Below are 21,949 nucleotides of genomic sequence, written 5' to 3' on the forward strand. Positions count from 1 at the left end.
ACTGGAAGGCACCTTGAGAATTCATCAAGTCCAGGCCCCAGCGCTGAGGAAGGACCAAGAATACCTAGACCATCCATGACAGGTGTTTGTCCAATCTGTTCTTAAAAATTTCCAGTGATGGGAATTCCGCAACCTCTCTTAGAAGCCTATTCCAGAGCTTAACTAACCTTATCATTAGAAAATTTTTCTTAATATTGAACTTAAATCTCCCTTGCTGCACATTAAGCCTGTTATTTTTTGTCCTACATTCAGCGGACATGGAGAACAATAGATCAGTCCTTTTTATAAAGGCCTTTAATATATTTGAAGGCTATTGTCGAGTCTCCTCTTAGTCTTCTTTTCTCAATACTAAATATGCCCCGTTTTTTAACCCTTCCTAACAGGTCAGATTTTCTAAACCCTTTTTTTCATTTTTGTGGCTCTCCTCTGGACTTTCTCTCCTTTGTCCACATCTTTCCTAAAGTGTTCCTCCTAGAATTGGACACCATACTCCAGCTGGGGCCTCAAGTGTCAATTAGAATGTGACAATTACCTCCTGTGTCTTACATACAACGCTACTGTTAATGTACCCCAGAATATCAGTCTTTTTCATAACAGCATCACATTCTTGACTTGTATTTAATTTGTGATCCACTATATCCTTTAGATTTATTCCAGCAGTACTACCACCTAGCCAGTTATTCCCCATTTTGTAATTGTACATTTGGTTTTTATTTCCTAAGTGAAGTACTTTGCACTTGTCTTTACTGGATTTCATCTTATACGTTTCAGACCAATTCTCCAATTTACGAGGTCATTTTGAATTCTAATCTTGTCCACTAAAGTGCTTTCAACCCACTCCCAGATGCTGTTATCCATCAATTTTATAAACACACTCTCCACTCCATTATCCAAGTCATTAATGAAAATATTGAATAGTACCATACCCAGGACTCACCTCCTGTGGAAACCCACTAGATACAACCTCCCCGTTTGACAGCAAACCACTGATAACTACTCTTTAAACAGGACCTTTCAACCAATTGTGCACTTGCCTTATAGTAATTTTATCAAGACCACATTTCCCTAGGTTGCATATGAGAATGTTATGCGGGACAGTGACAATGGCAATAACAAAACTGTAAGATTGCTAAAAAGGCACATGTTTGAAGGGAATGACCTCTACGAGTGAAGGAGTATTCCAAGAGTGGCAGTTTGAGGTTTGAGAACCCAGGCTTCTAACTCTGCGTAGGGACCAATATACTGCTACCTTGAAATGAGAGTGATGCAAGGCTTCTCTCTTTCTCAGCCATTAGGGCTTCTGTAATTTGCAGGCCTTCCCAGACAGCCATGGTGGGAAAGGGGATCAGATACAAACTGCTTCATTCCCTCAAAACAGGACAGATTGTGGAGGAGTCTGGCCTGCTGGCAGTCTTTCCAAGAGATAAAGAAAATCTGTCTGTCTGCTTTGAACTTTGACTAACAGATACCAACACCCAGGAGGGAAGGGCTATTTTCTTTAGAAGACCTTGATGCAAGAGTTTTCAGTTGGCTGTTTGCTCTTTGCCATCGGACCTCTGGGGAGAATCTGGGTTCACTGGAGGAAGGCCTAGGAAAATGAAACCTCCAAGTAAGGGGATGATATTGGATGATCTCCAGGAGCATGGTCTTCTACAATGTTTATTTGCTTTTTCTTTTTATGACACATCAAATTTCTACTCACGAGCAATAATGAAAAAAAAAACACAACAAAAACACTTTCTCTAGTGATCAGCGATATCAAAGTAGTGGACCAGATAAGAGATCTGCCCTCTTCCTAGTACATAATGTACTGTCTCTGAAATGCAACATTTCCACTGATGAACGAATGAATATGTTTACTATTGCACATTTAGAGGATTACGTTACTATGGTTCTTCCTGCATACAGGTATTCACTGCTTTGCTGCAGTTATTGATAGAGCTGGTTTCATATTCATTGAAGTATTACATTCATCAAGAGCAATCTCCACAACAAAGGAAGTGGGAGAAACCAATTTTAAAAATTGTCAAGACAAACAACATATGCACTCTAATCAATCATATCCAGGAGGAACTCCTGTTACCCAGGTCAGTGATGTGCGATCTGTAATATGAGGGCACACAGTGCTCTATTACTACACATTCTTGGAAGGATCAACTGGATGACCAAACATACTGTATTGTAAAACAGTAAAGTTTCCAGTGATATACATTGCACCAAAGGCAACCACCTTCTTCCCATGACAATGTACATGTCCAGTGCTGCAATGCACTGTCCAAATTGATTAATCGGTATGTATGTTGAGTCAGATTTGTTTACTTTAGATCACTAATATTTCTCAGTACTTTTACTCCTTTTAAATTTGCAGAATCAAAATAAGCTACACAAGGGTGAACTAGGTTTACGTATCAACAGAACTGTTAACTAAATTCCAACTTCAGGACAAAAGTCTATCTCCTTTGCACTTGTAAAACACCATAGAAAAAATGGAGTTGCACAAATGTAACCAAGGGCAAAATTTCACATGCAGAAGCTTTATTATTGGTGATAATAATAAATACTACTTAGGCATCATCTGAAATTCAAGTTGGCTTTCAGATCTCAGGCTGAGTTTGCAGTAGTGGTGTTTAAGAAAACAAAAAGCAAAATCTCTTTCTACACATAAACGTACATTATCTGCAATCAGTGAAACACAATAATCATGGAAATCAACACATCATTACAGATAATCTAGGAAGCTACCATTTTGCAATTTAAGTTACTAACACCAGCTTGACATAGCTTTGACTCCAATAACTGCAATGGAGTGATTCCTGATTTACATAGTTATGGGGTGAGACTCAGGCATTAACAAACAAACAGCAAAAAGAGAACACAGATAATTTACAAATCATTACAGACTATTTAATAAGCAGAAACATTTTTAAGGAAAAGTTTAGAGAGTTTAGAAAGCCACTTTTCCTAATTTTTCTGACAGCTGTATAGTTTCTCAAATTCAACCATTACTTTTTTTTGTTATGAAGTGTATTTAAAATGAAACGTCCATGTGCCCATGTATATCGCATCTGTTATTAGCATTAAGATGATGATGCTGTGCTTTTCATAAGCATAAAAACTCAATTTAATGTATTAAGTTAGATGTTAATTCTGAAGGTCTCTTTCTCATGACAAACTGCTCAGCCTTTTTCAGTTATACCTACGTACAGTGTGCATTTCTTTTTCTATTTTCATTGAACTGAGTAATTGTTTTGTGGACAGTGAAATTTACTGTCCACTCCTGCAGAATAAAATACATCATAATGTTGACGCATAGCTTGCTGCAAGGCCAATGTCATCATTCTAGGTAACCTTCGGATGAGATGAGAGACCTCAGCACTGCAGATATACAATGTGCATCCCAAGCAAAAACTGCCCATAAGAATAACTTCATTATTCTGGGAAGTTGGATCTATAAAAGATGTAAAATGCAGAAATGTTCTGCCTATGCAATTTCTGGTAAGTACAGCATGACTGAGTAATAAAACCTGAGTCAGCTTCAGTTATAGCATATCCTACAGAAAGTTCATTGTCACATGAAGGAAAATGCAATACATTGAGAGGGAAGGGGGGAAGCATTTCTGCCTGTAAGTCATGAACTAGTCATGACTCTGTTTGGTCTTATATATTGCTGTCAAATTAACAAAAAGCTAAAGCAGTCAAACATTCATTCAGATTGTTCCAGTGTCTCTGACACAAGGCTATATCAGAACAGAGCATATGAAGAACTCACCAGTACTATTGGGCAGATTGCCGTGGGTGGTAAAATATGGTCCTTCAAAGGGCCACAGTCGCATTCAGGCTTTAGATGTGAAGCACATTTATTATGGAGCTGTGGGGAAAGACAGAAAAATAATAATCACCACGGTATCTCACTAGAATATTTCTATGAAGAACTTGTGTCCTATCTGGAATAGCATGAATACGAAAACATTAGATCAGTACAAGAATTAATACAGGAAAATATTTAAGAATTGTTGTCAAGTGACAGAATTATTTGACTCACATGCAGTATTCTAGGAACTCACTTTGCTTCAGTTTACTTATTTTTTCTGAGTTTTCAAAATTCTAAAAGTTAATTCTCTCTGTAGATCAACCAATCCTAAACAAATAAACCACGCTCTTTTTTAAGCACATACAATAGTGAAAACTTTGCTTCTCTTTGTTCACTTTGGAAAATATAATGTGGACATATTTTCTGACTGCCCAGACTTCCAGGAAGGGTAATTGCCTACAAGTACTTTTCTAACAGAAATGTAATGCAGCCAAAGCAGGGATTGCTGCATTCGGCTGGAGGCGGTAAAATGAGGTTCGGCTGCACCCCCGCGCACAACAGTCTCTTGGAACAACTATAAAGGGGTGTCACTAGAACCCAGTTGTTGCATGGCGCTCCTGCCCACCATGTGGCCCTGGGAGAAAAGTTCAGAGAGGATCCAGACAGAGACTCCAACAGGCAGGAGCAAACGCAGCCAAAGCAGGGACCGTTTTCACCTTTGGACATTCCATTTAGAACTGTTGAATGTTCTCTTATTTTCCCTGCCTGGTAATGACTGGATGTTTGCGCCAGCCGCCCCTCTCTCTCAGTCTCTTCACCTAAGCTTCACTCCAATCTGCCCTGTCCCTCTCATTCTCACTCCTTTCCTTTCCCTTCCATTTAGCTGATCTCTTAAAAAAATTGTGGAACCAACATGCTATTTGCTGCCAACATACTGTTCACTCTGCTTCTGTGTTCCACCCCCAATTCCTCCACCCTGTTGTCTGTCTTGTCTCATTAGATAAGATTTTGGGGGCCAGGGATTGTCAACTACTCTGTGTCTGTACAGTGCCTAGCACAATGGGGTCCCATTTTGGTTGCCCTTTAGGCTCTATGGTAATAAATATGATTATTATTAATAATAATGTACTAATATACTACATCATAATATATTCTGTACAGCCCATATATTGTCCAGAAAACTATTTTTCAAGTTTTTAGAGAAGTACGAAAAATGTAATTGGGACTATTCTTCATACAACCTATAAATCCATTTACATCCCACTTTGTTCTCTTTATTCAATTGTTCAATTTGTCTGCATTTCTCATTTACCCATTCAGACTTTATTAATCTGCATTTATTCTTTATTGGTATATTGTGACTTCAGGTTTGTTTTTTTTTCCAGTTCTTGATCTTTGTGGTTTTACTTTTGTTCTTTCATCCATCAGAGCAATGATTTCATATGTTATCCATGAGTTTTTCTTAGTTATTAACATCTTCCCTAGATGTTTATCTGCAGCTTCTTTCAGACATTTCCAAATCACTCGGTCTTTGTTTTTATTAATGATCTGCAACACTTCATCTTGGTAGTAACTTTGTATTTCTTGATTCCTCAGAGCTTCAAGGTTCCATGCTAGATAACATTTGGTTTCTGTATCTTTCTCAGTTTGATATTCATTCTCACCACTACCAATCTATGATCTGATCTACAATCTGCACTTGGCATAATCTTAACCTTCCTAACACTATTTCTACACCTATGGTTGACCTGATAAAATCAATCTGGTTTTAATACATCCCTCCTGGTGATTCCCATGTATGCCTTGCACTGTCTTTTTAGTCAAAATAACTATTGCAGATAATGAGGTCATGTTTCTCCCAAGAGTCTATGAATCTTTTACTAAGGATAAATAAACCAACTGCGACTGATATTCTTTTCCCTCCTACTTTTGCATTCCATATAAGTCATATAAGGATGACTATTTTTCTTTCTACCACTGATTTCCATTATTTCAATGTTTAAATAGAATGTTTGGACATCTGCATCAGAATGTGCGTTGTTGAGGCATATATTTGAATAATCATACGTTTTGGAAGTCTTTTTATCACTATTATCATTGCACATTCAGATGATATATTCACTTGTTCTATCCTTCCAGTTACAGTTCTATCTACTATAATTGCCACTCCTTACCTACTTTGACATCCACTTGCACTGATAACTCTGTATTCTTTGCCGCTCAGAAGACCTGAAACAAAATCTAGACCTCTCCAGAATGCTTCACTTAGTTTCATTATGGTAATATCTAGCCTTTCCATTTCTTTACATATATTGGCTAGGTTCCTGGGTTGATTCAATTCCCTTATAGTCCACGCAGCAATCTTTACAGTTGCCAGTTACACACATATGGCCAGGCAGGGAACAGGTTCACACTGAGGGCCAGTCATTTTGCATGGCAGTGGACGAATAGTAAGTCATGTTTATCATATAACTTTGGGGTCAATACTGCACAAAGGCCCCAAAAATTAAGTGCAGCTAGTTTGGGCATGGCAAGGGAGTTGGAATTCTAGCTTTTAGCCAAAAGGCACAACCCACGAGGCAGCAGGGATTTTGGCAACCATCTTTTTGAATGGTGACCTGCACTTGCCATGTCACAGTGCCATCTTTGGACATTTGGAGCATTTGCCCCTACCACTCCCTGTTAACACTGTCATCAAATTGTTCAAGACTGCTTATTTGACAAGTTTTCCTGCTTATATCATAGTTAGCCTCTTTATCTAAAGGCTGTTACACCATCCTCAGCCTGTGACTGCGCTTGGTGGCAAAAGACACTACCCCGGGAAGTTTACGCACAACAAAACAATTGGATAAAGAGAACAAAGAGAGATGTATCAGAAGATGAGTCCTCAATTAGAAAAGGTGACCAATGTGACCCCTTAAGGACAAAAATGGACAATACTGTATTTGACAGATTCCAAAGATAAAAACAAGAAATGGGGAGAATATATCAAAGAACTACATGGTGATAAGCCTGAAAAACCTCAACTAAACCTCAACTAAAAATGGATGAAGAAATCACAGCAGCAAGTTGTATTTGAATACAGACTGAATTGTTAAAAAGATAGGGGATGAAGGCTTGAAAGTGCTGTCAGAGGTAACAAAGAATGTGTTTGAGATAGAAGAATTGTCAAAAAAGTGTACAACCTCATTGTGTATCCAAATCCAAAAACATTATGGATCTGGTTTTCAAAGCCTGAACAGGCAGCAAATCCACCCACTTGCACACCGCTCCTAGTTCCCAGCAGTCAAGGGAAATTCCTGATACTATGTGTATGGATCAACATGGAGCCAGAAGATGGCTTGGGTCTGTGCCAACAAATACTACTGTGAAACTGTGTAGCTATAGTGCTACTGGAAAAGCTCAATGGAACATTGCCACAAACTCTTGCTGCAACCAACATTAACATGTTACCTGAAAGCAGAAAATTGGGTGAGGGCCCTCAAAGTTAACATCTTGGGCCATGGTTTTGTGCTGCAGAGAGTGTATATACGCTTTAGTGACATAATGTTTTTGTAATATGTTAACTGGTGTGTTTCAGGGTGCTTGACGGTGAGCACTTACTTACCTATTGTTATAGTAATTTAAAACAGTTCTGCAAGATTTTGGGAGGGGTTTTGCACATTCCTTTTTCACATTTTCTGACACCATTGCTCACAGCACTTATCAGGTACTATGCATGAGTACTCCCATGGATGCAAGTTATGACTGCATGGTGGGAGTGAAAGAGGAAGGGTTATAAAAAGCACCATTCTGTGTCAGATATCTTCACTGTTAATTTCCTTTTGTTTTCTTTGTCTGTATTGTCAATTAAGTCATTAACAAAGCTATAAAGACATCATAGTTTATTTCTCTTCTGTTTTTCATTCTGGTGCTTTGGACAGTAACAGATATTTCTTAGGTTTCAGAGGCATAGCCGTGTTAGCCTGTATCAGCAAAAACTATGAGGAGTCTTTGTGGCACCTGAGAGACTAACAAATTTATTTGGGCATAAGCTTTCATGGGCTATAACCCACTTCAGGCATCTGATGAAGTGAGTTATAGCCCATGAAAGCTTATGCCCAAATACATTTGTTAGTCTCTAAGGTGCCACAAGGACACCTCGTTGTTTTTGTAGATATTTCTTAGCTTAGTTCATTTCTTAGTTCATGAGCCTTTTGGTTTTTTTTTTTTAAACAGTAGGAAATTCATGGCTGGGGTTGTGGGGGAGAAAGGATATAGATGGGTCAGAATTCACTGCATTTCTTTGACACTACACAACTACAGAAATTACAGTGGTGCTGTGAATCCAGCGCTGAGCCATCCCAAATGTGTGGAAAATATCATGTTCATCATACTTGGAAAGCAAGGCACACACACCAGTGAAGCGAACAATAACTTTTATTTACATACATTGAAAACAGAGCTAAAACAGTTTGTAACAGGAACAAATGAACAAAACAACCAGTCAAATTCCCTGAGAAGCAGGCAAACATTACTGTCTGTAGACACATCTCCTTGCTTTTCTCCTCCTCCTCTCCCTGATAAGGGGAGGTGGGGACTGTTATAAACAGATAGCTAAGGGTTAATATCTCTTTCACCTGGAAAGGAGTAACCTGAAACACCTGACCAGAGGACCAATCAGGAAACAAGACTTCTTCAAATCTGGGTGGAGGGAAGTTTTGGGTGTGAATTCTTTGTCTTGTGTCTGACCCTCTCGGCTATGAGAGTGATTTTTCTATCTCCTGGCTTTCTAATCTTCTGTTTCCAAGTTGTAAGTACAAAGATAGTAAGACAATAAGGTTTATAGTTTTTTTTTGTATTTACATGTGTGTAGTTGCTGGAATGTGTTAAATTGTATTTATTTTGGATAAGGCTGTTTATTCATTTTTTTTCTTTTAAGCAAATGACCCTGTATTTGTCACCTTAATACAGAGAGACCAGTTTTATGTCCTTTCCTTTCTTTTTTATATAAAGCCTTCTTTTTAAGACTTGTTGGAGTTTTTTCTTTAGTGGGGACTCCAGGGAATTAAGCCTGCAGCTCACCAGGGAATTGGTGGGAGGAAGAAGTCAGGGGGAAAATCTCTTTGTGTTATATTTACTAAGCCTGACTTTGCATACCCTCTGGGTGAAGGGGGAAGTACTTGTGTTTCCAGGACTGGAAACAGGGAGGGTGGAGTCCCTCTGTTTAGATTCACGGAGCTTGCTTCTGTATATCTCTCCAGGAACCCAGGGAGGGAACACCTGGAGGGGAGTATGGGGAAGGGAAATGGTTTATTCCCCTTTGTTGTGAGACTCAAGGAATCTGAGTCTGGGGGTCCCCCAGGGAAGGTTTTGGGGAGACCACAGTGCGCCAGGCACTGTATAGATTCCTGGCTGGTGGCAGCTTTACCAGATCCAAGCTGGTAACTAAGCTTGGAGGTTTTCATGCTAACACCTATATTTTGGACGCTAAGGTCCAGATCTGGGAAAAATGTTATGACAGGGACAGCTGTGGAATATTGTGCAAGGATCAAACCGAAATGTCTCCTGCATGGGATTTGGGAACTGTACATAGGCTGGGCTACAGGGAGTGGTTCTGGCTCGTTTTCTCCCACCTGCCTCCTCTGAGGGGTTCCTCTGAGAGGGGCTTCAGGTGCTGGCAGAGGATGTTGTGCCAAGGGTCCAGTATGCTCCTTCCTGGTGGGAATGGGTGTGGGATTCATTGTCTCAGCAGCAGCCTGGGTGGCAGCTGGAGGAGGGAAAGTATTGGAAGGAGGCAGAGGAGAAGGTGTTGCTCTTCCCAAAGAGAAGCAGTAGCCACAGCAGTGAGCAGGTCCTGAAAGTGTTCCACCAGTTGTATCAGTGACTCCATGAGTGAATGGCCCTGTTTCCTCTGGACATACTCCCACTTCAGGAACTTTAAGGATAATCTAGGCATGGCCCAATACCTAAACAAATACTTTGCCTCAGTCTTTAATGAGGCTAATGAGGAGCTTAGGGATAATGGTAGGATGAAAAATGGGAATGAGGAGGTAGATATTACCATACCTGAGGTAGAAGCCAAACTCAAACAGCTTAATGGGATGAAATCAGGGGGCCCAGATAATCTTCATCCAAGAATATTAAAGGAACTGGCACCTGAAATTGCAAACCCATTAGCAAAAAATTTTAATCAATCAGTAAACTCAGGGGTTGTACCGTACAACTGGAGAATTGCTAACATAGTTCCAATTTTTAAGAAAGGGAAAAAATGTGATCCGAGTAACTATAGCCCTGTTAGTTTGACATCTGTAATATGCAAGGTCTTGGAAAAGGAGAAAGTAGATAAGGACATTGAGGTCAGTGATAATTGGGACAAAATACAACATGGTTTTACAAAAGATAGATCATGCCAAACCACCCTGATCTCCTTCTTTGAGAAGGTAACAGATTTTTTAGACAAAGGAAACAAATGGATCTAATTTACCTCGATTTCAGTAAGACATTTGATACGCTTCCACATGAGGAATTATTAGTTAAATTGGAAAAGATGGGGATCAATATGAAAACTGAAAGTTAGGTAAGGGACTGGTTAAAGGGGAGACTACAACGGGTCATACTGAAAGGTGAACTGTCAGGCTGGAAGGAGGTTACTAGTGGAGTTCCTCAGGGATCGGCTTTGGGACCAATCTTATTTAATCTTTTTATTACGGACCTTGGCACAAAAAGTGGGAATGTGCTAATAAAGTTTGCGGATGACACGAAGCTGGGAGGTATTGCTAATACAAAGAAGGACCGAGATATGATACAGGAAGATCTGGATGACCTTGTAAACTGGAGTAATAGTAATAGGATGAAATTTAATAGTGAAAAGTGAAGGTCATGCATTTAGGGTTTAATAACAAGAATTTTGGTTATAAATTGGGGACACATCAGTTGGAAGTAACAGAGGAGAAGGATCTCGGAGTATTGGTTGATCACAGGATGACTATGAGCCGCCAATGTGATATGGCCATTAAAAAAGCTAATGCGGTCTTGGGATACATCAGGCGAGGTATTTCCAGTAAAAATAAGGAGATGTTAAGTACCGTTATACAAGGTACTGGTGAGACCTCATCTGGAAAATTGTGTGCAGTTCTGGTCTCCCATGTTTAAGAAGGATGAATTCAAACTGGAACAGGTACAGAGAACGGCTACTAGGATGATCCAAGGAATGGAAAACCTGTCTTATGAAAGGAGACTCAAAGAGCTTGGCTTGTTTAGCCTAACCAAAAGAAGACTGAGGGGAGATATGATTGCTCTTTATAAATATATCAAAGAGATAAATATCAGGGAGGGAGAGGAATTATTTAAGCTTAGTACCAATGTGGACACAAGAACAAATGGATATAAACTGGACATTAGGAAGTTTAGACTTGAAATTAAATGAATGTTTCTAACCATTAGAGGAGTGAAGTTCTGGAACAGCCTTCCAAGGGAAGTAGTGGGGGCAAAAGACATATCTGGCTTCAAGCCTAAGCTTGATAAGTTTATGGAGGGGATGGTATGATGGGATAGCCTAATTTTGGTAATTAATTGATCTTTGATTATTAGCAGATAAATATGCCCAGTGGTCTGTGATGGGATGTTAGATGGGGTGAGATGTGAGTTACTACAGAGAATTCTTTCCTGGGTGCTGGCTAGTGAGTCTTGCCCACACACTCAGGGTTTCGCCATATTTGGGGTCGGGAAGGAATTTTCCTCCAGGGAAAATTGGCAGAGGTCCTGGAGGTTTTCCACCTTCCTCTGCAGCGTGGGACACGGGTCACTTGCTGGAGGATTCTCTGCACCTTGAGGTCTTTAAACCACGATTTGAGGATTTCAATAACTCAGACATAGGTTAGGGGTTTGTTATAGGATTGGGGGGTGAGATTCTGTGGCCTGCGTTGTGCAGGAGGTCAGACTAGATGACCATAATGGTCCCTTCTGACCTTAAAGTCTATGAGTCTATGACTTCATTGGCTCATTTACTATTGTTTTACTATTGTTTTTAACTGATTTAGCAGTGCCTCCTCCTGCCTAAGAGTCAGATCCTTCCTTGCTCTATGGAACTTGAACTGCTCCTGACTCTGTCAATACCAAGAAGCAGCTCCTCCAGCGTCCCTCTCCATCTGGTTCTGCTATCACTGTGGTACTGCTCTTGCCCAACCAGCAGAATAGTTTCCCTGTCATTGGGATGTCTGGGCAAATCAAAGACAAGACTAGCATGATATTACATTTCTCTTTTGAAGGAACCTAAGAAATGCCCCCACATAATGGAACTGTGCTACTGAAGGCCACAGTATTGATACTTCTGAGCATATCAGGAATTATATTGTTACAGCCTTCTTCCTTCAGACTATATTTGCAGCTCACAAGGAAAGAGCTGAGGGTAAAAATAGTAATAAACCTGCAGTACCGTTAGTAAAATGTTGCACTGTTTACAGTGCATCAAGGGGCCAGCTGGGGGCGGGGGGTTGATTCTCTTTGGGGATTACATTACTAGCTACCTATTTATTCTTTAAAAGCTGGCTATCATTTGGAGAACATAGCAGTGCTCAAGGTGTCAAAATAGAAAACAAAAGTGGCTTTAGAGTCCTGTGGAAGTCACCCAGCCACCCAGATCAGAGAGATGTTTCTACACATTGTTTTGTGAGCTATGAAGCTGGATAAAGCTCATTTTCCCTGCTGTTAAAGCTGAAGAACCAGTTTGAATTTTTGTTACACCAAACATTTGCTGAAATATGCTTACAGGACTGGAGGAAACTGACTGTATTCTAAGCTAGCAGACAGAGTTCCCATGGATAAAGAACAGAGAACCCCATAAAATGTTTTTCCTCCTCCTAACTCCCTACCTTGCCAGGAAGTCTCACCCCTGCATCCAGCAAACAGCACTGAAAAGGACAGGGAAACAGAGAGCCACATCACAAACACATTTTCTGAACTTTTTGATTAATACCACAAACCAGTCGCCTCTCCACTGCTAAGGGACAGGGCATTGTGTTTGTGCAACTGCTGGAGTGGATGCTTCACCCAATCCTGCTTCTCCCAGCTTCTGCAGAGTGTCTCAGTGAGGGGAGAGACCAGACACTAGGAACTGGAAATGGTAACCATCATTTGAAATGGTCACAGGGAGAATGGACCAGTAAGACATTCCTTGGATGACCAACAGTTCCTTTTCCTTTCCTGGCCCAAGGCCAGTCTGCAGACAAGCAACCAAGCACCCCCAATTCCTTCTATCTGGCTCCCATTCATAAGGGGAAGGAAAAACAGAGCGTATAGGGAGAAAGGGGTAGTGATGGGTCTTTGCACAATGAGCAGTGTCACAAAACTGTTCTTTCACCACCGGGGCCTTTCAGAACCCACTGACTCCCACCCTCTTTTTTCCCCCAAGTCTTCACAGCCCAGGTACTATGGCCTCCAGAGTGCTGACTGAGAAACACACAGATACAGGGGCACAATAACTGCTCACTAGTCATCTGTTATAGCAGTGGTCCCCAAATTGTTGGGCATGGAGGAAAATTTTTGAGGGGGCACGTGACAGGGCACAGGCAAGCTCCCACGGAGCAGGGAGGATCGTCATGCTTCCAGCCCCTTTCCGTCCACAGTCTTTCTCCTCCTCAAGTCACATTCAGCCCCCAGTCCTGCTCTGCCTCCAGGCCCAGCTCCACCTCCAGGACAGATCTGCTCTCATTCCCTCTCTGCCCCAACAGCTCCATTTCTAGCCCCAAGTCCTTCCCCATCCCCAATTCCACCCCAGCTCCATTTCAGCCCAAGCTCCATTGCTGAGGAAGACTTGCTTTGCAGTAATGGAAGTAGGGGGCACAGACAGATGGTAAGAGGGCATGACTGGAAAAGTTTGTGCACTGCTGTTATAGCTTCCATTAAATACTTTACAGTGGATTTCAATACAAACATTGGTTTATAGCCATGTCTTACTTTAGGACCATGTCAGCATGGAGCAAAGATCTGGTAGAGACACCTTCAAGGATGAATTATCAGAGCAAGTGAGGATATTTTCAGGGCATGTGGGGATGTTTTACAACTTACCAGTCTTGGGTTCTGGTTCTAGTTCTTGGGTTTGGGGTCCTCCTCAGTGGAGCTTCTTCAACTGGGTCTGCTGGGTTGAGATGCAGAATCACATGCTTCTCTTCCTCTGGGTCTGCCAGAGTTTCTTCTTGGAATTCCTCTGAGGTCCCTGATGCCTCCTCGCCTTGCCCCTCACTGACATCCTGTCGTACAATGAGGCCGGCTGGATTAAGAAGGTGATCATGAGTCAATTCAGGCACTGTACACGGAGCCCTGGAAAGCACCTGTCCATTCCATCATAACATGGACATGTGCTAGGTTTCTTCCTGGACAGACTGTTGGAGTCCTTCGCTGTCTGGTCTAGGAACCTCAGGTGCTTCATATGCTCCTGGCACTGGGATGGTGTCTGGTGAATGTCTGCCTCCTCAAGCTTCTTTGAAATCTCCCAGTACAGGTGTATGTTCCTGCCACTCTGAGTAAAGTTGTGGAGGACAGTGTACTCTGACCATACATTGATCAGTACCCAGGTATGCTCTAGACACCAAGTGGCAGCTCTTGGAACATGAGCCATGATCATCTCTGACAGTCAACAGAGTTCACGGTAGAACTATCTGAGAAGTTCAGCATAGGGTGCTGAGAGGGTGGGGACCTTTATACCTTTGGGTAAGAGTTAGGCAGCAAAAGAGATCAATGCATTGTGGTAGTGGCTCAGGAGGACTATTGATTCCCAAGACCTGGTACACACCTCTTGCCCCCATCAACACAGCACTTTAAAATCTGTATGGGGCCATGCCATAGCGGAGGCATTTATATACCTACTCCTGTCATGCATGCTAGCTTTCATGCTGAGTGCTCTCTTTCAGTGCCTCAGACTGAACGATGATGGGGGGAAGGCTATGGCAAAACAACACACATGTAACTGTGTACAGTCACAAAATAGCCTAAGATACTTTTGGAAGTTGTTCAAGATCAAATGTGAGAACAGATTCATAAGGAAATAAGAGATCAACAATATGGTTTCAAACATGGAAGGGGAACGATGAACACCATTATGAACTGAAGCGTATATCAGAAATATCAACTGAAATAAGGAAAACAGAATACTTGTGTTTTATTGACTTCCAAAAAGCTTTTATGGAATTTACCATCTATGCTATGTCCAACATACTAAGATGTGTGGGTATGAACTCCAAGTAATAAAACAATTATACTGGAATCAGAAGGCAATGTAATAGGCAATGAAAATCTTGTAGTGATCAAGAGAGGAGTGAGACAGTTGTATAATGTCACCATCTTTATTCAACATCTACAGTGAATGTTTGATTAAATTAATCGAAGAAACAAGAAGGTATAAAGATGAATGGAAAATGAGTGAATTACAATTCTCTATGGAAATGATACAGTGCTATCGGCTGATTCAGAAGGTGGTCTGATGAAGTTAGTGAAAATTATATACGAATATGCAAAGAAAGTGCTCTAGAGTTGAATATGGACAAGACAAAAAAAATTAATAGTATTCAAGAATCCTGGGAAAATATGCAAGATTCCAGTAAATGACATAGCCATATAGCACGTATCATTACAGCAGGTGGAAGATCGGCTACTCAAATCAGAACCAGAACTGCAAGAGTGAAAGAGACATTCTGGAAGAATGAACAGCGTATGAGAATGGACATAAATCTAAAGACTTAATTCTCACTCTTAAAAACTTACTTTTGGTCTGTGTTAAACTGTGGCTGTGAAACATGGACTTTAAAACAATCAATAATAAACTATAATCCTTTGAAATAGGGAGTTATGCAATAATTCAGAAAATATGAAGGCGTGACCATGTTATCAACAAAATAGAATTGGACATGATTAGCAAAGGCTAAAGAGGTCTTAAGAAAAGAAAGATTTGTTTTACAGGCACATTTTAAGAGGTTCAGCAGGCAATGCATGTTTACAGGAACTGCTATCAATTTTCCTTTCCAGATGAATACATGGAAAAAAAAGAAGATCTGGGATAGATGATGTGGTATCATCATCATGATGAGGTGGATCAGTAAGTTTCAAGCCCTCCTGGCTGGGGGCAAATGTTTGAAAACATAAAGAAAGTGTGACCTAAAGGCTCAGAAACTGGAAGACAAATACAAAGAACCTAATATTGTTCATTTTTATTTAAAAAAAAATCACACACCTTATGCTTGGTGTATGGTACAGACTTACGTCGGTATAGCTACATCATTCAGTGGTGTGGAAAAACCATATCCCTGATGCAGTCATATCGACCTAACCCCCAGTGCAGTCAGCACTATCTCAATGGGAGGACTTCCTTCACCTTTCAGGGAGAGGGAGTACTTACCTGATGGGAGAAGCTCTCCCGTCAGTGTAGGGAGCATCTTCACTAAGCACTACTGTAGCTGTGCCACTGAAGCACTGTATGTGTAGATAAGTCCTTAGGAATTTTGGGCTAATCTCATGACTTTTGGAAGGCCTAACTCATGATTTTTTTTAACACTAGGATTCCTTCATACTTCATTTAACATGATCTAACTATACAGGGCTCAGCAAGAGCCATAAAAATCTTCTAAAAATAACCTAAAATTCCTTCTATACCTAAGTATGCCCATCTGTAAATACTATTATCCTCAGGAACATGTTGTTATAGGGGTAATCATCTCTTAGAATATACCCAGATTCTGCTTCACTGATCATCTCCCCTGAGAAGTCAACCCGCAAGGCCCAAGACATCTTCCACCTAATGGCAGAGGGGCAATGCTGGTGTCAGAATGGGTCAGATGTGCCAGCAATTACAAAAGTAATCTGGGAAAATTGCTTTAGATCTAACTGAATACACCCTGCTATGTAAATGACAAGTTCTGAGACTTCCGAATGACTTCTGTTAAAGAAACGAATTGTGGTTTAGCTTCTCCCATTTCTGTGCCCCTTCCTTCAATCCTTTCCCCCTCTCTTATTCTCCTCTGTTTTCCTCTCCCAATTTTAATCCCATTTCTATCACTCCCAATTCCCTTCTTCTCTTTTGTACTCCTCAGTTTCACCTCTACTTATCTGCTTCTCCAGGTTCCTTACTTGAGTGACATTGCAGCAGCCACTGACTACTGGATGGGTAGTGGGTGTGGCTGGGATGAGTGCCAGGGCAGCTGGGTGTGCTAGTACTGAGGATACCTGTGATGGATGCTAGAGCAATTGGATGGGTGCTGCATATGACTGGGGTAGCTGAATGGTTGGGGGGTGGGTGCCTGGGATGGCTGCTGGTTGTCTGGGTAATGGGTTGTGGAAAGGGTGGATTGAGAAGTACAGCCCCCAGGGCTGAGTGATGGGGGAGAGCTTGTTTACTGCTAACAGAGGGTGGAGCACAGGGCCACCAGTGGACACCTCCTCCTCTTTGCATAGCCACCTCTGGCCACTGCCTCCTCCTGGTTGGGAGCCTTGGAATTTATGGTATTATAGCGAAGAGGAGCCATAAGTTTCAAAATCCCTCCAATGGTGGAAGTCGAGCATTTGATCCAGACTGCAGAGTAATAGCAGTGCTGCAGGATGAGGAAGGCAGCGCATCACTGTAGCATTATGAGTGGTCACAATCTTTATTATGGAAGATCTCTTCTTGATCTGTAAGTTCATCAGGCCAGGGACTGTTTCTTACTATAGTTTGTACAGTACTTTGCACAAAGGATCCCATTTCTGGGTGAAGACTTCGAGCATTTCTGAAATACCACTACTACTTCATTAGATTAATGATGACACCAATACCTAGAGGATACCAAGAGTGACAATGTAATATATACCCAAACAAAGCTCTGAAGGGCATGAGTGAAATCCTGAATCCATTGAAGTGGATGGCAAAACTCCACTAGGATTTCACTTCTTCATTTTTTCCTAACATGGAGATTCTTTTGAGAGCAATTAGAATAGTTCCACTCTCAGAACAATGAGAGAATACTCCAAAGGTCATTTACTAAAGAGCACTGAGTTACTGCTATATTCAAAGAAGAAAGGGAGGGATTGTAGAAGTTCAAGCCAACATAAAATATTAAGAAATACAATTAGTGATATAAACTGTTGGAAAAAATAGTTTGAATTAGATAGAAGTCTAGGTTTCTTATTCGTGCCCTAGAATTTAACTTAATTCAAATTTCCCTAAACAGCATATTTTAAATATACGCATCCAAACACAATACAAAGCTATAATGTTATCTCCGTTTATAGAGACAGATGCAATCCACTCAAGTTTCATTTTCATGGTTTACAATATCAGCAGACAATCACAATAAAAACACCACTTTATAGTGTGGAATTTGGTGTAGTTTATTATCGCTACATTGATTTAATATACTGCATATTAAGTCTGTCAGATAGTGTGTGCACATCACATAAGAGCATGATTCCAAATTGAGGCATTTTACTACCAGCTATGTATATTTTAATTTATAGAGGGTACCCTGGTGTACTAAGCATCTAAAACTTTAGGAAATATATCTAATTTATTTATTAAGTGGTTTAATAGGTAGCATACAACATCTAGCTCAATAGGTGATATTTCATTCAGCAGGTGATGTAAAATATGTAGTTCAACAGTTGCTCCTATAAATCATATTTTTCCAGTGAGCGAGTGATTCATTTTTCTTTCGATGATTTATCCATGTTGGCATTAACTGTATCAAACTTACAATATAATCAATTCAGTAGGTGATATATACACTTCACCAGTAACACATTTTTGATAGAAGTTATCTAGCACAGTATAATATAGACATAATATTTCTGAATTTTGAAGAGAATGACACCCAGTATTAGCCTTGTCCGTATTCATTTATACTGCAAAGTTACCTTTTAAGGCAGTTACTTAGCAACGGAAAATAAAAGTTAATGAGTTTGGATTTACTCTGAGTATTAAAGCCTTATTGTGAGGGTATTTTGGTAGCCCTATAATCTAAAGCATTTGTCATGCTAATTCTCTGCCTCAGTGGTAAGGCTACTTGTACCATAATTAATGCACACTAGGCCATGTAACATCAAATAAAAGTATCTTCGCACACTTGGTGATAATTAGCGGCTCTGCTACTCAGTGCCATGCAAACTTATCTCTGAAAAAAAAATAGCTTAATCTTATTAGTCTCTGCTGATCTTTGAACAGAAGTATAGGAAGTAAAAGGAATAGCTGAAGATGTGCATGCTATAGCTAATGAAAACAACATAGTGAGATAGTAAAGTAATATACTAAGCACATCATATTAAAAAATAATTGTTTTATTAACATTTTTGTATCCTTCCTCCTGCAATAGCGCCATGTCCACAAAGCTAGCTAGTTTACATTACTTATCTCACAACTGGATGCCTAGGAGATGTGGAAATAAGGAACTGTAGTGAAAGACAAGAATTTGTGGAGTAGCTTGAAGTAGAATGACTTCCCTTGGGGAAGAGGAAGGAAAGTCTGGAGATCTGTGAAGAAGCCTTGAAAAGAAGACCAGCTGTAAGGCAGGACACAGCTGGACAGGGAATTGGGAAGAGGGTCACAAAGAGCAAACCAGTAGCCCAGGGAAGGAGGTCTTATTAGCCAAACTCATATTGAAACTCTGAAAAGTTTGTGATTTGGTTTGGAGGTAGAAATGATGTCTAAAATGGCTCTTATCTTATAGGAATTAATCCACACATCTTTACTCTTGCTACCTCCAAAAATAAAACTAAAAGAAAAAAGCCCTATTACAATCAATATTACAAAAAGACATATTGTATCTCCATCCTGAAGAGAAACCCACAAGAGGGGAAAACTTGCTTAGAAAACTTCAAGGTGAATGTCATGAAATTTCTGAACTAGCAACCCCTCTGGGGGAAGAGTTTGCTGCCACTTGGAGGGGATGTGGACTTCTAACTGCAGAGAAATCCCAGAGGCTGCAGTCAAATCTGGAGATCCATGCAGAGACAGACAACCATATTCTTCTTCCCAGGACAGGGATGCCAGAACGGTGGCATAGGGAGGGGCTCAGGCAGGGGGCCATGGCCCCATTACTTTTAAAAGGTCAAGAAAAAACAGAAATACATTGAAATAATCACTCAGCTATTGGAACAGGGATAGGAACTCCTGTTTCTCCATGGATGTTTTGCTATAAAAGCACGAGAGGCGATTCAAGACACCTTTTAACCTATTGCCTGCTAAGAATTAGGCCAAAAGAGAGAGATTCAGAGTAGCTAACTGAGTTGCAAAACAAAACATACAGCAACACTGGCTTGCTAAAATGCAGTGCTTGTTCAAGAACATTATCACACAATGCCAAATTATTTTTCTCTGTGTTTCTCTGTTTCTTCATTTATAAAAAAAAAAGGCACACATTTTAAATGGATGCAAGATAGGTTTTACAAGGCAATTCTGAATCTGACAACCGCTCACACTGCAACTAAATATATCATCACCAAGCAGCAGGAATGCTGTATATAAGCAGGTGAAAAGATATGATTGCAAAGAGTGATGATAGTTTTAATATCTTCAATATGACCATTCAAAAGTCACTTGTGTGTCTGTTACAAATATATCGGTTTTGCTTTGGTTTTAAGTTGGTAGCTTTAAGGCATTTCAGCAGGTTTCTATACCTATAGTGATAGTAATGGAAGGAGAAAGGGTTAAAAAAGGGCTCTGAACTGGAATTACAAGGGAAATGAATATTATACAAGAAGTGGTATAAAAATGAAGCAGAAATATTTATAAAGGTTGGTAAAACTAGTAGGTATTTTACTAATGGACCATCTCTAATTTGCACCTGAAATCCTAGAAGTAAATAAAAAAGATGAATACTCTGAATTTCAAAACAAAGCACGTTATTTTCAGAAAAAAAAACCACATATAAATCCTTAAAATATTGGCAGATAGAGAGAATCATGGTTGACAGATATGGAAACCCCAGGACTAACATTTTCTAATTCGGAGGTGTAAATTTAAGGATCCAAGGGTCAGATTTTAAAACGCACTTAGGCACCTAAAGACGCATCTAGGCACCTGAGGAATTTTCAAAAGCACGTAGGCTCTTAATTGCAATAGGACCGAGGCACCTAGGAGCTTTAGAAAAAAACCTCCTAAGTGCCTAAATACCTTTTAAAATCTGGCCCCAAGTCTATATTTAAGTACCTAATTAATACGAGTATGATTTTCACAGGTACAGGACATTTGCAGCTTCCTTTCACTTCAGTAGGAGTTTTAGATGTTCATTACTTCTGAAAATATCATACCACTCTTATTTAGGCACCTAAATGCAGATTATAATTGCCTGACTTTAGTTAGTTACTCACATTTAAAAATTTGGCTTAGATGTTTTACTCTCAAACCAAACTACCCAAAGCTTGATGGCTATCTGGGCTATATATTTTTCCTCCCTGAAATATTGCTAGATCTGTAGTCCTAATATATATAATTGAAAATAATTTGGACCCATTTTCTTCTATGATGTTTCAAAGTTTGTACTAGTCCTATGTTAAAAAAGTGCATCTTAAATTACCCACATAGTCACAAGTGATTGTCCCATGAAATTCTTTAGAAGACTGAACAAATGTTTAATCTTTCAGAATTAAAATAAAATAAATAAACAAACACATAAATAGAGTACTGACTTTTTCCATGTTTAGATTCAAATCCTGAAAGCACAATGACTGGGAGTAGAGATGCTGGATTTGCTTCTTCTACCATAAAGAGCCCACCAACAGGGCCATCCCTAGCTATTCTGGGGCCCTACACAGCCCCCCTACCCCTCACAGGGGGCAGCAGGGGCTGGCTTGGGGGGCAGGGAGGAACTACCCCTCAGCACTCACCGGCGGCGCAGCTGGGGCCGGGACTGCACTTCCCACCGCCAGCGAGTGTAGGCCCGGCCATGCTGTAGAGCTCAGGGGAATGGGGGCGGGGCTGGGGAGGAGCAGGGACGGGAAGAGGCGAGAAAGGGATGGGGCGGAGCAGGGGCTGGAGCATAGGCCCGGCCATGCTGCAGAGCTCAGGGGAATGGGGGCGGGGCTGGGGAGGAGCAGGGACGGGAAGAGGCGAGAAAGGGATGGGGCGGAGCAGGGGCTGGAGCAGCACACAGGTGCACGAGGCACCAGGAAATTTGATGGCCCAAATTTCCTGGTGCCCTA

General features: G+C 40.6%; 1 protein-coding gene across 7 annotated transcripts in view; it reads right to left on the reverse strand.

The window, feature by feature from the left end:
- Positions 1 to 21,949, reverse strand: part of DGKB (diacylglycerol kinase beta) — a 575,083-nt gene that overhangs the window by 335,840 nt on the left and 217,294 nt on the right. For 6 of the 7 annotated variants that reach the window (XM_050938613.1, XM_050938610.1, XM_050938612.1 and 3 more), the window contains one exon: positions 3,770 to 3,868. The exons of the other annotated variant lie outside the window; for it this stretch is intronic. In XM_050938613.1, coding sequence (XP_050794570.1) covers positions 3,770 to 3,868 — 99 coding nt within the window. The remainder of the gene's footprint in view (positions 1 to 3,769; positions 3,869 to 21,949) is intronic. 7 annotated transcript variants of the gene reach the window in all.

The sequence above is a fragment of the Gopherus flavomarginatus genome, chromosome 2 (genome assembly GCF_025201925.1).
Source record: "Gopherus flavomarginatus isolate rGopFla2 chromosome 2, rGopFla2.mat.asm, whole genome shotgun sequence".
Taxonomy (NCBI): Eukaryota; Metazoa; Chordata; order Testudines; family Testudinidae; genus Gopherus; species Gopherus flavomarginatus.